At 37.6% G+C, this 17,716-nt stretch overlaps 1 protein-coding gene across 4 annotated transcripts in view; it reads left to right on the top strand.

Moving 5' to 3' along the window:
* GALK2 (galactokinase 2) overlaps positions 1 to 17,716 on the top strand; it is a 49,388-nt gene that overhangs the window by 17,215 nt on the left and 14,457 nt on the right. For all 4 annotated transcript variants that reach the window (XM_054213738.1, XM_054213736.1, XM_054213735.1 and 1 more), the window contains 3 exons: positions 8,291 to 8,389; positions 11,115 to 11,267; positions 16,286 to 16,496. In XM_054213738.1, the coding sequence (XP_054069713.1) occupies positions 8,291 to 8,389; positions 11,115 to 11,267; positions 16,286 to 16,496 (463 nt within the window). The remainder of the gene's footprint in view (positions 1 to 8,290; positions 8,390 to 11,114; positions 11,268 to 16,285; positions 16,497 to 17,716) is intronic.

Here is a 17,716-nt window from a genome sequence, read left to right as displayed (position 1 = left end):
GCTATCTGGCAAAAATAATCTGTGAGTATTCATATTGATAGTGCGACTTTGAGTTGCCTTATGTGTAGTTACTCTAGATGGAGAGATTTCTTGTAATAAGAAAATTAATAACGTGTGCTGATAGTACTGATTAGGATTATTTATAATACTTCTGCATCAAAAATGTTTGATAGATAGGTTATTTATATGAGAAACTAAATTGCTTACACAAAGAACAGTACATAGATACTGTATTTTAAAGTACTGTTAAAATTGAGAAATGTTAATTAAAGTTCCTTTCTCCCTGTGGAATTAAAACCCAGGGTTCTTTAACTTGTTAAGTTTAACTATGTGTGTTTGTAATCAAGGGGAAACAGAGAGAGTACTTTGGAGCAGTGGTAATCAAAGGCCATAATCTCTCATCAACCAAATTGATAACCTTCTATTTGAGCATGTTAGAGGGCAGACGAAGTCAAGCTAAGATTGCTGTGCTTATGAGGACATCCAGATACTATCTGACAAATATTTTCCCATTTTGGAAAAAAGTAAGCATAATTACCTTGCAAAACATATATGAAGTTTAACTAATTGGGATTTTGTGTGCAAACTGGAAGCAGATGGTAACTTTCAGCAATCTATTCCCAGTCAAGAGCAGCTATTAAAAATAAGGACATTCCTGGTGGTAAAAATAACCTCAAATTGGGGCATCATTTTATACCTTAATAAATGAAACATAGTGACTTATATTCCAGAAGTTATTTTCGTACATATATACATAGGTATAAAACATGCACAGATTGAAAAAAAAAAATCACCATCTAACTAGGCTTTAAATATGCCTTAAGTGACGGAGAATGTTTTCTTCTTACTGTAAAATACTCATCTTTATCTATAAATGTTTCTTCTCCATTTTCAGTCCTACGTGCTGTAAACTAAACCGTCTAGAATTTCACAGAAAATCCACACTAAATTTGCCATAAAATGACCATTATTTGTTGTAAAGGGAAGCAGCAGACTGAGTCTGACTTTTCAGATTAGACTGGCCAAAATGTTAATGAATGTGCATTGGGGAACCATTAAGGTCTTGCCGTAGAGAGAGTAAGTGTACGCACAGGACTTTTGGCCCAACAGATATTTGAATACTCCAGTTACTTAAATTTGCATGCTGAAGAGATTTTTGGCGCACTGAAAATGACAGTCTAACAATAACTCATATTAATGAATGTATTTTCTTCATGGAGCTTCCCTTTACGAACAATAAAATTAAAAACAGGAAGAAAATTGTTTTTTGATTTTCAAGATTAGCTATTGCTACTCCTGCATTGTTATATAGAGAAAATCTAGCACGTTTAACTTTGGCTGAAGTGAACTTATATAAAACCATGGAGGCAGCTGTAATTTAATACTATCATTTTATAGAGAAGGTTGCTTTATTTTGGCTGCTGTCATTCTGGATTTGTATATATCAAGTTTCTGGGTAATGTAGGGTGAGCTGTTCCAAAAAAATACTAAGCAACACTAATTCTGTTTTACTAACAAATATTTCCCTGTCTCCTACTCACTATTTGTCTTACTCTTTTAAGGGGTTTAATCTTACACAAGTTTACTTCTTTAAAGGTCTATGGGAGATTGAAAGGGATTGATCAGTGGTATGGAACCTATTGACAGTGACAGTTATATAGGGACAAATTCTGTCACAGTTTACATACTGTCCAGACCCGTTGCATGAGTGAGAATCAGAGCAGTTGGCCCTTGGCCTCTCTGTGAGCAAGGGGACTATTAAAGGTGAAACTTCCTTATCTGTGCTCACTCAGATAATTCTTTAGGTTTCTATTTTTAGGAGATTTTTTATAAGTGGTCATCTGTTGACTTTCATTATTCCTCAGATACCTAAATGCCTTTGTACGTTTAGGCCTTCGTGTTCATTATCAATAACATGAAACTGAGAGAAACCAAAATAAATGACGAGGCAACAGAGAATCAAATGAGCTGTATTGGGTGGTTCATAATCTATTGTGCTGTTAAGTATCAGGGTATGGATGGCCAAATATAATACAATGTTGGATTGTGCCTGGAAACAGTCAGAAAAATATTCTTTTATCAGTTCTTCAACATTTTTGAAAGACTAAAAATACTCAGTTGAAAATCAAGCCCTGAGTTTTAGGCGTTTCATATTGAAAAGTAAACAAGCAGAGAAAAATACACGCTAGTGAAAAGTATCGTTTTACTGAAAACCCACTTTTTCCATTAAAAATCCCAAACAAGGTAATATGATGCAGAGCTATTGATGAATTCTTGTTACAAGAAATCTCTCCATCTAGAGTAACTGCATATAAGGCAACTAATAATAAAAAATCACAACCCTTCTTTGTCAGACTAAATTATATCTCCACTAATATCATTTCCCAGATTAGACTTTCTGCAAACTGGATAGGAAATCTTGTGGCTCAAAGATAAAACAGTTTTAAGTGGTAGTAATTTCTTTCTTTGTAACCCAAGATTGACTTGCTCCTTATCAGGGAGAACCTTAAATTGTTTCAAACAAAAAGCAGAGGTAGTTAGTTGAGCTCTTAGATCAAAGGCTAGCCTAGGTCTGCACATGGGGGCCAGTTGCCTGGTAGACAAACTGGTAAGCGCTGCCTACTGCAATAGGATGCATTCTGAGCAGACTTTAGAATTCAGCTTCTGAAAAGGAACAGCCTCAAAAAAAATACGTTTTGCGCATTGTTTGGTTTAGATTTTTCCAAATGCTCCAACTAAAGTTGTCTAAAACCTGAGTTCAGTTTTGAAATCCTTGAGAGACAGCAGCTTCCTTAAATAGATTATTACTTCACATAAACTTCTTCATGCGTAATTGCTTATTACGCGAGTGAATTGTATGAACTGAGATTCTACTCCTAAAGATGTTGCTTTATATTGCTTTAATTATGGATATTCTCATTTAATATGTTGTATCTTTTTTTGTTGAATAAACAACAAAAATGTTAAACTTACTTAATATATCACATAACTCACTGATACTAAACATCTCCCATGGAAGCAGAGCCAACCTGGCATGTGTACTTGCCAACACATGTAAAAGCACTGCTTGCGTTTGTATTATCGTATTGGGTCTGGCATTCAAAAGTTGCAATATTTAGTTTTTCTTGACAGATCACCAGCAAGACTTCAGGGTTTAACTCACCTACCAGCTACTACTACTGTCACGTTATGCTCATCCATCTCCCGCCTTCAGAGGCTGAACAGACCAATTGTACAAAATAGCTCAGGGTATTGCTAGACTTACTTTAGATATTTAAGTTTCCATCCCAGCTTCCCTGATTACTGTCACTCATCTTTACAGACCTCACTACAGCCAGCAGAAGGGAACAGTTTGCCTCAGCCGTGCCACTGCCAAGCAGGTTTAAACAAAGGGGCTTTGCAGAGGAGTGGCTGATGTGGTCACATAATCTCTCCTGTTGACTATGGTGTCAGGATGGTAACCTCAGTGAAAAAGGTGGAATAATAGTGCTGAACTGGTTGAGGTTGCATTACCATATGGCTACATCAACACTATTTAACACGCATTTTATGTGGCTCATTTGCTACATGAAAATAGCAAAAGATACAGTGAAGTTTTCTCTAAGGTAGTCTAAGAAAAGCGGTAAGTCTGCCTCTCTCCTTTCTTACCAACCAAGATAGTTACATTGAAAAAAGATTCAAGGAAGAGCCACATGGATGATCAAAGGTACAGAATGACCTCCATAAAAGTAAGCTAGGACTCTTTGGAAAAAGGCACTTGAAGGAGGAGGTGATAGAGGTCCATAAAATGATGAATGTAATTGATGGAGTGGATAGGGATCAATTGTTCATTGCACCTCACATTATAAGAGCCAGTAGGTATTAAATGAAGCTAGTCAGGTGCATGTTAATAATCATCAAAAGGAGATGGTTCTTCACCTGACAAGTTGCCGAAGTCCTTGTTACTGGATGTTCTACATGGTAAAATTTTGAATGAGTTAAAAGGGAAGTTCATATGTAAGAAAGCCATTGTTGGTTACTAAGTGTGCAGGGTTCACATTCAGCTCAGGAAACTCTTTATCAAAAAATAGTGTTCTGAGGGAATATCATCTATACTTGGCCTTTGGTCCCTAGTAAGAGCACACTTTCAGGTACAAGACACAGAACTAGAAGTAGCATTGGTTTGACCCACAAAGGCTGCTTTTATGCTTATTCCAACCCAAGTCTTTTAATGAATTTTAGCTAGCTGACAACCCCTTACTTACTCATGGACATTATATGCACTTCCCTTCTTGGCTAGGGTTTTGGGGTTGGTTTTGGTGGTTTTTTTTCAGAGGGCAGTAGCACATGTGGATCACAGAACAGTTGCGAGAAGAAAATTTTTGATTCATCTGATTAGTTTTTTTTTCTAGAGTCATAATGCTACTGTTCAGACCCATTTTTACTTTGATTTTAGTATCATTTTGGTCTAATTTTCATTACCATCATCTTAAAAAGACTTAAAACCCACCTGCAAAGGTTTCCCTGAGATCATGTTATTTAGAGAAATAAGCCACCATACAGGAAAATAGGGAGGTTTTTGAATTCTCATTTCAGCTTTGTGACTGATTCACATGACTTTGAACAAATCATGTAAATATCTGTGCTGTCTCTAAATTGAAGATAACAGCAGCCTTATAGGAATGCTTTTAAAGTAAAGTATGTAAAATTCTATGAAGACTTAAATTATGATTTATTAGTGTTTTGGAAATGCTTCTTTAGGGATGGAAGAAACATGCTAATGAGTCTGGGATTGTACTTTGAGCCCTGCCGAGGAGTGTCTGGCCCCCTCTGACCTACCTGTGTGGCAGGTGATGCTGTGGCATAGCCTGGGGTGCGGTTCCCCTAAATGTGGCTATGAGAATCCTCCGAGTTACTTCTCTGCAGGAACTGCAGTGCAGCCACGAGGAAGAAGGTGTTGTTCAGACATACATTTGAGATGTTGCCAAATTGTGCGGTGAAATCTGGGGTCTGAGAAGCTCTGTATTTTTACAGGTGAGGTATACGCTGCTGAGAGATACAGATGAGCTTCTGAGTGTTGCAAGTTGCATGGAAACAAGGCATTGCTCTGAGATAGGCAAAAGTTATTTCCTTTTATTACATGGTTCTATTACATGGTATTTAATGGTTTTCCTTAGAGATATTTTCTGTGGAAGCCTAAAGTCAGAGAACTTGTGTAGCAAAATGTGTTTTTTTCAATTTCTAGTAATGAAGTCACACATATTTATAGCATTATCATCTGAGAATCCCAAGTAGCAATTACTCATTACAAAGAGGGAGAAGATACTCCTCATTTTATTGAGGAAATGGAGCCACGATGAATTAAAGGGACTTTCCCTGAATCACAAGAAACTTTATGTGGAGCTAGAAATTGAGCCCGGACCTCCCGACGTTCAGTTCACTGTTTCAGCCATATGACCATCCTTTTCCAAGTATCAAATACACTCTCCAGTTTAGTCTTCACATTAGTTTCCAATGCTACAATTCAGTTCCTCTGAACTTTGCCCTTTCAGTCGTTTTAGCGAAAAGGCAAACATTTGCCCATTTGTCTCAATAGTAAGTAGAAACTGCTTTCTATACAGATGACGATTTCCTCTCCATTCACATGCTTCTCATCCTACTATTAGAAGGCTAGCTTGTGTCAGCAAGGGCCTGTTTAAATTAGAAACCAAATAATGTTTCAGGGATGCCTTGGGCTGTCTTGTGGAGAGGGTTCTTCTCAACCCCTGCCAGTTACTACTTGGTGGTCCTGCCAATCCTTGCTGAGTTTCAAAACAAAAGTTGCTCAAGCTCGAAGAGCGCTGTTAGCCTAGCATACGCAGCTGGACAGCTGGTGAGCTGGGACGAAGCAAGGCCCAATGCTTAACCAGGCACAATTCACCAGACCATGTAAAGGGACAGGGGAGTGGCACCGTCCTAATTGTTAACATTCCTCCTCTGCAAGGCTTCTCCTGATATTTATTTAATAAGCCCAGTCTCATAAAGTCTAAACGATTTAAGCAATCAAGTGGTAGCTGATGTGTGTATGGAGATGACATGCAGCCAGACTAAGCGAAGGGTGAAATGCTTAATTTTGGACTTTGCAAAACTTTTCTGGCAATTGCAGATGAAATACTACCTCAGGCAGCTGTGCCCAAGGGTGGAATATACATTGTGAGTACTTCAGGAGCTGTACTTCAGGCCAGGTTTGCACAGCCACAGCGCCTAGTTAAGTGTGCATGACCAGTGTGCTGGCGCGCTCTTTTCCGCCAGTGTAGAGAAGTTTCTGCTGCTGCCAGTGAGTAATATTCATGAACTCTGGTCTGATGTTTCCTGCCAGTGGCTACAAAAATTTAGGGATGTGGTGTTCTCTGTTCTCAGAGGGGTGAAAGGCAGGTTCAGCAGAACTGGCTGAAACATGCTGGCATTTCCACATCCCAGCAACAGATGTTTGTAAATAGGCGTGCCTTCACATGTAGAAAGGAGTGAGCATCTAGAGACTACTGCCTGTGGAGGTTTGTTCTTTCTTTTCTGTGGAGCTATTGCTGAGTATTTTATCATTAAATGGGAAAAAAAAAGCATCATTACATTAATCAGCATTTCATTCAGAATTATTTCCAACTTGTAGTGGAGCAGGGACTGGATGTTAAACTCCCATTGACAGGATGAAGAGGTCTAAGATTCAAACGGGAAACGGGACTGCTTGGAGTGGATGTGGGACAAGGGAGGAAAACCGAATTTTGATGAACTGGATCTTCAGCAAAAGTCAAACACAGGGAGATGGCTTTTGTTAAAAAGAAATAACACCAAAATGTGTGATGTTCCTATACTTTCTCACGAAAAAGAAAAGAAGCATTATCTCTGTTTCAGCTTATTGAAACTCACAAAGGAAAGGCAGTGCAGAAAAGGGGAGTATTTTTGCTGATAGTACTTTCTATGTTCTCTCATTAATGGTCGTTTTCTTGTGAGTGGTCATTTACCATGTTTGACTCAAAGAGATGCAGTCTGCATAGTTTTAGAGTAACTTTGTTAATGTTCTTTTGATAACTTCTGCTTATCAGCCTAAGGCTTATTGGCCATAACTGCATTGGGAGCTGAGTAAATTGGTTGTTAGTGCATTTGCAAACAGTTCAGCCTGATTACATTGATCTAAGCACCGATTTTACAACTTGTCTGTTGTGCCATTACAGAAGTTGAGCGAGCAAGCAGGCAGGCACCCTGCACATACCTCTCTCTTAGGATGGTGATTTACTACCTCTGTCTGCTGCCTTTTACAGCTGTGGGCTGGCTAATGTCCCTGCCTTGCTGGAGAGCTTGTTTCAATCCTGTGATGCTACATCCTTAGTGAGGAATCCAAATCTGACTCTGCCACCAGACTGAAAAATGGACTGTGGCTTTTCTAAAGTTCTTTTCTCATCTTCCCTGTGGTTACCTTGTGCTTAGAAAAGCAAACTGGTAGGGGTGATAGTTGGTGGACGTGGATGCTTTCCTTTTGACCTGCTTCTTTTTGACTAGTCTTTGTTCTTCGACCGTTCTCCAAGGCTTTTCTTGTGTTTTCTTTTGACTTGGCCTGATGGATGAAAGCTTTACTGTAAATTATTATTTTTGACAGTTATGATAGTGATATTCCACCCTCCCATAATATCCTCTGATCTGCAGGTATCAGAACGCACAAAGATATGCCTAAAATGTCACAAAAGAATGTAAATCACATATAGTTACAAATTAATTCAGATAGACAATGTAAGCAGAGTACAGTATCTCAAGGAGAAATGACAAGCACCACGGATAAGAGTACCTACAGTGAGAAGGGGTTTCTGAGTTAGGTTCAATACCTAATTTCCGATTATGGAGTCAGTGCATTAAAATAGTATAAAGTAACAACTTGACATTTTTCTGTAATGTGTAAGCTAGACATGCATTCTGTAAGATGCATATATAGGTGGATTCAACTAATAAATCAGCAAAATATTGGCTATTGGGATGGAGGGGTGTGTGGTAAATGAGGAAGATGGGAGGAGGACAGCTACAAGAGTTGAGCATCTAAACAAGGATACTCTGAAAAGCATCTGGCTGCGGTGGGTCCAGTGGAGCCTAAGTAGTTGATTCTTTTTTGCTTCAGAACAAAAGGAAAAAGGGGCCACTTGGCATCCTGGTTGATACCAGATTGCACTACTTGGTGTGTGAGAGAGTTATTATCATCTCCTTTGTTTTGTCAGTAGTTCATATGTAAGCAGTATAAAATATCATATTTAACCTTGGCTGAAGATTCGCGTGTTAATGTTTTTTTCAGGTGGAACTTGCAGAAATTTGCACAAAGAGCGAACGTTATATTGGCACGGAAGGTGGAGGAATGGACCAGTCGATCTCTTTTCTGGCAGAAGAAGGAACTGTATGTGTTTCTTTGTAATCTAAACTAACAATGTAATATTCATTTATGTAAACAAAAAATATCTTCATAGGCACCTAGCAGACAGACAAGAAACTGGAATACCTTAGTAAGCAGTATAAGCACCATTGATATGCAAATAAAACAGGAATTATATGTGTAAACTTGTGTACAGGAGTATGACAAGTTTGAAGGAATAAGATCATGAAAATGAGAAATGGCAAAAAGGAGCAAAGAAAAGATGTGGGGAAAGACGTACCCTAGAAGAGCACCAGGTTCCACACTATTTGGCTAATTCATTGCTGAACTTAGAATGTTTCCCATATAATGAAATCTGAATGGTCGGTATGCCTTGTATTCAGTGCAAATGAGATAATTATTAGAAAAATGCTTTCTTGAAACTTCTTATAACCAAACAGTTCTAGGAAGTTTTGCCAGGTCCAGTTACAAAGACAATGGAGATTATTTTTTTTCCCAGTTTTGCTAATTCCAGACAATTCTGTGGCTGGATTCTGATGTAGAAGGCATTTAGCTGTCCTAAACATGGTGACAGAAGGTGGACTAGCAATGATAAACAGGACCTGCCAAGTTATGCATGAGTCCTTGCAGTGGAATTTACAGTGGAGTTCACCCACTGTCCCAGAAGGTGCACAGGACTGCGAATGTTCAAACCTAAAACCTATCAAAATACTTTTATTGAAATGAATGTAGTGTTTCATAACAACCTTTACTTTGCTTATAATTGTAATGTTATATCTCTACAGCTTTTGTTCCTTAATGCCGTATCTTGGATGAGCTTATACAGAAAATAAGCTATTTCCTAGAATTACACCAAACATTTAATTTCGTCATGAGACATGTATTTTCAATTTCACATCACCTGTACCTACTCTACACCTCTCCTTCACACTTTATACTGTTAGTAGTAAACAAACAGGTACATGAATGCTGAAGCAGCATATTTTCCTGGCTTTTCTGACATGTAGGGGTGGTGATCAAAAAGGCAAAGAAAATGTTAGAAAAGATGAGAAATTGTGAACAAACCAGAAAATATCCTTGTATCCCTGTACTTGCAGCTGAATGCAGTATCTGGCCTCCCATCTCAAAAAAAAAAATAGTACTAGAATGAGAAAAGTACAGTAAAGGACACTGAGGTTGATCAAAGCTATTTTTTTATATGCGCATGGACTGAATAATTTAAAACTTCTCAGCTTGGAGAAAACAAGTATCTTTGAGGGTGATATTTTGAAGTTCTGTAAACCCCTGAATGGGTAAGAGAAGGTAAATTGAGAATTCAATGTTTTTCATAACTGAAGAACTAATAGAAACACAATGACATTAGCAAGCAGCTTGTTAAAAACAAACAAGGAAGTTTGGTTTGTTTTTTTTCCAAAACATTCATTGTTAAATTGAGAAATACCGTACATTGTGGAAGGCAAAAGTTTAAAAAGGGTTCAAAAAAGACCTTCTTGGATACACTGATCGAGTATTAGCCTATTTGTAGCTATTAAACATAATAGTCTGGTGTGTCTTCCAGTGTAAGTATAACCACTGTAATCTTTGCTTATGGGAAGCTGGAAAAATACACCTGAAAAAAAGATTGCTGTCTATATGTCCTATTTTTATATTCCCTCTAAATATCCATTTATGGCTACTGTCAGAAATAGGACACTGGACCAGCTTAGTTGTACATTCTGGTCTAATGTAGCAGTTCTTAAAGGGTGTATTTAAATGTAAGCAAGACTATCAAGACTTGTCTGTCTTGATAGTAATTTTGTGACGTGGTCCAGAATCTCAATGGCAGGGAGTAACACACATGCTGTACATAATGTACAAGCAGATTTGTCATTGTTTATTTAGCACTCTAGCTGCTCAAGGAACTCTCTGGGGGTGAACAATGCCAAAACCAGTAAGACGTCCCTGCTTGCAGAGTTACAGTCTATTCTAAGAAGCCGAAGCAGGGCACATGATTTACAACTTATCCCAATGAAAAACCAGATGTGAATTTAATCTCTTGATTACATTACATCCTGAATTATTTAATTAATGGATGCCTAGCTTATTCCGTGAAAAGGTCACAAAATGTTGGGAACGTCTTATGCAGCCCGTGTAAGGCATCTGTGAGGCAAGGCAGCCTCTTCTGTCAGAAGGAAGGAGACAGTAACTACATTTTTATTTTATATATTTAGTTTTATTTCATTTCTCTGTTTGATTGTCCATATGTTACATGACCGCTGTCTCCAGTCAGCCCTAAGATTTTGCTACTATTCTGTACCTCAGTGAACTAATCTTGATTTAGTGGAAAATCAGAAAACTAAGGGGGAGATGGACATTGGTGGGGGGGGAGGGAATGTGAAGCCCCTTGTTTCTAGTGGCACGCACATTAGCTTCAGCCAGGCCTGGTACTTTTCTGTAGATCAAAGAAAAACTGTTGTCTTAAACAGGCAAGAAAAATAGGTTGGGTGGGGTTCTGTGAAATGCTGAAAAAACCCAAAGACTTAATGGAAACATTTTAAAATCCAGCTACACGGGAAAGGTTTGAAATGTATGTGTAACTTGGCCAATGAGGTTAAACCTCTTTTCTCACTGTTTCATGTCAGTTTTCTTTCCTTAACTGTCCCTGGATTTTCAAGAGAAAAAACATGCAAATTTGCATTTGATTTATAGAACTAAGTGCACTGTTAGCTAGTAGTAAATTAAAACTAACCATTCATTTTTCTTTCAATAGGCCAAGTTGATAGAGTTCAGTCCTCTGAGGGCAACTGATGTTAGACTTCCAAGTGGAGCAGCGTTTGTTATTGCTAACAGTTGTGTTGAAATGAATAAAGCAGCAACTTCTCATTACAATATTAGGGTAATGGAGTGTCGTCTGGCTACAAAGGTAACGTATGGCTTATGTCAGACTCTAATGAAACCTTCATCTAAATATGTGCTTTTTTCCACTTCTGACCGATCGTGTCTTTAACACCTGGCTAGGTGCTACTTTAAGTAGCATTTTTCTTTCCAGAACCAGACACCTCCATCTCTGCAGAAACGGAACTCCTGCTGAGTTTAATAGAATTGCAAGGACTGTGCCCTTCCCTTATATAGAAGATTATGTGATTTAGTTCTATTCAATTTATTTTGTATTCTATTTCAATAAAGGAAATAAGTCTATTTTTCAGCAAAAAAATTTCTCAGTTTATAAGATAGACTGTTTCTAATTAAAGCTGAATAATGACAAATAATGGAAAGCAACCAGTGTGGTCACATGTTTAGATGTATATATGGCACTAGATGTGTATTTTGCAGGATTTAGAGGACATCAAAGCTACTAGTTGGAGGCCTGGAAGTAATAATTGGAAATGCCGAATAGCAGCATGTATGTCAATGTAAAGTTTAAAAACAGACTTGAATCGAAACACAACATTTACGTTGTGCTGCCAGTTTACAGCTTGCATTTATCTCTAAAATTCTCTGGAACTTGAACATGAAAAATCCAAGTTCCACTTTAACTCTGGATTTTGTAGATCATATGTTTAGGAATATGTAGATGTAGGGTTTGATTTGAGTTTCTTATAGGAATACGGTGCGTTTTTCGTTGATTAGATTAAGTGAGGAGTGGCATAAGGATTCACTGCAGTTACACCCGACATAGTGTGCTGTGTGAAAGAACAGAATTTGGGTCACAAAGTTTAGATAAAAGTTTTCAAAACAGCAGTGTGGAACCCCTTGCCACAAAACAGTTGGCCAAAATCTGAGCAATACTCAAAAGTACTTTGAGCATCTGTTAGCATCGTAAGTCTATGAAAAATTGCCATAGTTAATGCTTAAAAAAAAAAAAAAAGTTAGATGATCAAATACTGACAAAATGTAATATAAAATACTGCGTTGAGATATTTTTTGAGGAGGGAAGCTAAACTTCAGATGACTTTTAAAATTTGCTTTAAACTCAAGTATAAAGAACAGCTGCGTTTAGGTGTATATATGATACGGTAAAAATAATAGCACCAATGACCATAGTTAAAGCTGTTGTCACTGAAGTTAATAAAAAGATTCTTATGCCATTGAGAAAATCAAGATAAGGACCTGTCTGTGTGTTGGTTCTGGTATAACGGATAAACCTCTAATTTAGAATAGTTAATTGACTAAGTGTGTATTTTAGGAAGAGCTTCTTTTGGGTTATTTTTTTTTGTGTAAGAAACAGAGAGCCTTCACAGATGAGCTATACTAAAAGGCAAACTACGACGAGTGTGTTAAGCGGTAAGACCTTTTGAAGTATTGTTCCATATACCAGATTTTGTGAATTGAATCAGTTTTCTAAATTGCTTTAAATTACGGATCCTGTGCAGTAAACTGAAAAGGTGGTAAGGAAAGATGACATTTTTTTACATTCCTGTTAGCTATGATGCAATCCCTAAAAAGGTACCTTTAGGAGATGCTTGATTTTAAGGAGACTAACAACATACACCTGTCTATTTTTAAACATACGCTACCCAGATGGAAAGTTGCACACACTATAAAAATATGCTGAGCCAGGAAAAGACTGTCTTTAGGAACAGGTCACAGTGGGGTGAAGGAGGGCAGATATGTAAGTGGAAGCAGGGAAGTCTTTTAAGCACCATTAAGCTAATGGAACTATGAAATAACATGCTGGGCCTCACAATAATGCTTTAAAAGAAATTCTCATTGGTAAGTGCCTTAGGATAGGCTTTTTTTTTCCTTTTCTGCTTTAGGTTATTCTAGAATTTCATACTGTTTGCAGAAAGCTCCATGTAAGTAAAGATGCCAACACAACATATCCCTGCTGGCATTAGGGTAGAACATTTTGTTGTCAGTCTGTCCTGCAGCAAGCGAGATCTTGATCATCCTCACAAAATTATCTTTCTCAGGTTCTTTCCCTTCCCTTCTGGACAGTCATTCTTGTGTTCTTTTTTTTTTTTTTCTCTATTCTTGTTCTAGCCTCAGAGTGCTTTCCTGTACTCCATTAAACAATATGTTTAAAGATGCTTACGTTCTGCAGAACACTTGCAATTCCAAAGGAAATTAACTTGTACTTTATGCTTCAGAAAACTCACACAGTAGGTGCTGCAGGATGAATGTGAGCATTAGTGAATGCCGTGCTCTCCCCTGCTTCACCGCGTGTGGTTCACTTCACTGTCAGCTAGAGAGTGGTGCCAAGAATGTCTGCAACTGGAAGGCCGTATAGTTAATCAACTAATGTTTGTTAAATGTGCAAAGATGCTCAGATGACGTTAGAGAAATGTAAAGTGTAAGAACATGATGTTGCTATATAAGGACTAAGTACTCCTAGTCAGACTTTCTTTTATTTATATTTGTCCCTTCATTTACTAAAGTAGGCTTTCCTCTCAGTGACTTACAGTTCTCTCCAGTGTGCCTGTGTTGAACAATGAAGGACAATAAAGCCTACAGATGCTATATCCTGGCAGTTAAGAGCCAGCTGGAGGATGTCCACGTCTTTCATCCATCTAGTGAGACATCATCAAGAAAATATCCAACTGTGGGATCAGTATTGGGATTACTTTTGTACATTAAATAGATGGGATTTTTTCCCATTTCTGTTCTGTGTCCATTACAATTTAAGCTGCTGCAGTTAGATTATTTTCAAAAACCATTTCTGTTTGCCCATAACATTTTTCCCAGCGCTGTCAGAATTGATACTTTGCTATAAGCAGTACAGACAAAGCCCTGCCCACTGGCCTGATGGGGTCCGTTTCCATTTGGAACGTTTGATCTGTAAAACCCCAGCATAGGTAGCTCATCTGAAATACAGCATCGCCTTTGAAGCATAGAAATGGGAACAGATGTGACAATACACATGACATATTTCTACAGGGGATTATTTATTAAAAAAGCAAGTAGAAATAGAACATTACATTTTTTAAATTCTTAGTTCTGTTTAACTGCTAGTAATAAATTCTAGGGGATGCTGAACGTTAGGATTAAAGTATGAGGAAAAAAATTTCCATTCATTTAGTACCTTGAAGCAGATTTAAGAACATGTCACAAACATGCACCAACGTAAGAGATACTGAGTATTTAAGTAAAACAAATGAAGCAATAATTGTTATTCTAACCTATCAATAAGTAAGCTAAAATGCAATAATGTAAAGGCTGTAGAGTTCTAGGTACTCAGAGCCTTTGAAAAACAGGCCAGAAGTGACTTAATCAGTCTTCTACAAGATTTTCTCACCCTGATTTCTGCATTAGCCACTAGACAGTGCTGCTTCTTTCTCTACCACTGAACATACAAAACTGTGGTTTAGATGGCGACAGAGTCATATGATTAGGATTTTGATTGGATTTTGTTTGTTCTGCTCTACTAAGCCTCACATAAATCTTAGCAAGTCACTAGATGGCACCAAAAGTAGTTAATTTTTATATACTGTAATAAAGCAAAACTGGAAAAGCCCTTGCACAAGCACTGTTGGAGGAGAGCGGGAGGGTAAGAATCTATAGCAGATAGCTGGGCAGCAGATCTTCTGCTTAAACAACCAGTTTCATGATTTAATTTTGCACAAAGCAAAGCAAATACTTTTCAGATATATGTGTGAATCCCATTAATTTTTTAACCCAGGAAGTTAAATGGCTTTGCTGAATCGAGATGTAGATGATTCCAAACCAATCGCACTCCAAACCAGTGTTTATTGAAAGAATAACAAAACACACCGAGGAAAATCTTGGCCCTGTTGATAAGAGGTTTTAATGCTGATTTGGATAGGAAAAGGGTTTCATTCCCTGGTCCTGCTGCACTGGTTTAAATTCTCTGCAAACATACAGCCTGAACTGGCATGCTGGAAGCTTTAATCTCAATTTAAATGGTGCAGAATTGGAGATGTGTCAGGTACTTATGAATACAGTAAAACAACATTGGTATGTACCTGCTAATCTGTGCCTTACTCTGTAGTAATCCGTTGAAATTAAAGGTGGTATGTCAGTAGGATCCCACAATGGCCACTTAATATTTTTCTGTAGTTCAAAACATTAAAAATATTCCTCATGAAAACATGAGGAAAGCTGCTTTACTCAACCATTTTCATTAGGCACATAAGAGCATCAACACATGTAGCAACCTTCCCGAGAAAAGCCTCTTTGACATATTTCCTTTTAGGATTCTAGTGTGTTGAAACAACTACTGTCAATTGCCAAAACATCACAAAGATACACAAAGCGTGACATCATTGTCTGGAGTGGGAAAACCAGATATGGCTATAACTAATTGGCATCATAGCAATCATGTAGGAACGGAACAGATTCTGACTAACACATCATAATCTTCCTGTAAGGCTCAAAACTTCCTTTAAATCGGATGTTAAAAGAATGTACTTAAAATCTACTTTAAACTCGTAGAGATTGAGAAAGGTTATGGTTAATTCTCCCACACAAGTCTTATGCCCACTTTCATATTTTTAAGGCTATCATGAGAAAGTGTTTTAATGACAAGCTCAAACGTTCATCAGAAAACTCCCAGAGCATATTGGAAAGGTCAAAAAGTTTTAAATGTTAGATCAAATTCTAACAGTACAGAAACAGACTTCTTAGGGACTTTCTGTGTTACAATATCGTAGCATTTGTATAAGCAATTGTCTGAATGTGATTGTAAAAGGTTAATAACTGCCTGAAGTAACAACATCCATGGAAGAGGATAAATCACTGATTTGGTATCACACGAGTAACGCCAATCAGACAATATCTGATTTGAGGGAAGAATATCTGTCATTCACAGACCCTTTATAAAGAAATATAACGATTATCTGCTGTGTGCTGACAGAAGGTAACTTCTGATGGTTCCCAATTAAGAAGTGAAAAGAGCAAATGGGTCTTAAAGGTGTTTATGGACAATTAAAAGTTTTAAACAGGAAGGCACATTATTTTCTGTTTTATTTTTTTTAATTTTAGCTTCTCTCAAAGTCAAAAGGCTTGGACTGGAAAAAGATGTTGAGACTCCATGATGTGCAAAGCAAGCTAGGAGTTAGCCTAGAGGAAATGCTGACCATTGTCGAGGAGGTATTACATCCTGAGCCTTACAGCACAGAGGAAATTTGTAAATGCCTGGGAATTAGCCTGGAGGAGCTCCGCTCTCAGATCCTTAGTCAAAACACGCAAGATGGTAAGCATATATGAAATGGTGGGGTTTAGTGTACAATGTTTGTATTATATAAAACGTTTATGTATATTAATAAGTAGTGCAAGTGGAAGTCTTGCCGGAATACTTCCCCGGAATCTTGGGTGGCAAGTGAGAGAATTGATACCACTATTTTCATTCTAACTTTTACCTTAAAATACAGCTGAACTGTTTCTAGAATGGTAGAAGTAGCAGATCACTTACTCTTTTAGATTAGCCTGTGCTGTTTGAGAGTCATCTCTAAATAACCAGGTTTTATTCTAGGGAAAAGTCTAAACTAGGCTTCCTTTTTAGGCAATAGCTCTAACAAACCCAAACATTTTGGATGGTTACAGCATCATTAAAATGAATCCTGTTTGCTCTCCTTAACTGGTTTTAAAGGCCGGCATAGATGGCGCTTGTGTTTCTGGTTTTGAATTGATAAATACATGATCACTTCATAAAACATGCACTGGGCAGCAAGCCTTCCAGGTCTTTCCTGAGAAAAAAAGTTCTGTCACTATCAATATATTTTTTTTTCTTTTAGGAAAATGTTGATGGAGGTGAACAATTTACTATTTAAAGTATTTCCCATGTATTATAGCTTATGATTATACCATGCAGTCCTGAGAATTGGCACACATGGAATGGATCCTGGATGCACATAGTAGGGTTGCTAATAATACTGCATAATAGACCATTTATGAAATAAATAATTTGCATTCGTAACAGGTTTCCAATTGAGATCAGAATCTTTCTTTAAGAACTTAAAATAATCCATACTTCCTTGTTTCCATTCTGTAGCCTTAATACCTCTACTGTTTTGTAGCTGAATTACATCCTTACCAGTCCCTCCCAAGACTGCTTTCAGGGACGTATATAATTGATGTATATAAATCAGTAACATACCTATGTATACTGATGCTTATAGTTAAATAATCTGTATATCTGGAACGATGGTAAACCACATCAACCAAGGACCAGGTCCTGAATCTATAACCTGTTTTGCACCTCAGTGGTATCAGAGAGTACACATCTTCCTGTCTAATTACACTGCCAGAGGGAACCAGGATGGACTATGATATCTTAATCTGGCTCTTTATCTTCACAGAGAGTTATGATAACTCTCTGTGCTGTAGTACATGAGGAATATACTGAACCGCAGACCTGCACTCTGCAACATTTTCATGGGAAACTACATGCTGTAAATCTTTTACGCTCTCCCC

The sequence above is a fragment of the Rissa tridactyla genome, chromosome 9 (assembly GCF_028500815.1).
Source record: "Rissa tridactyla isolate bRisTri1 chromosome 9, bRisTri1.patW.cur.20221130, whole genome shotgun sequence".
In the NCBI taxonomy this organism is placed as follows: domain Eukaryota; kingdom Metazoa; phylum Chordata; class Aves; order Charadriiformes; family Laridae; genus Rissa; species Rissa tridactyla.
Note: the sequence above shows the minus strand (reverse complement) of the source record. Positions and strands in the feature narration are given on the sequence as shown.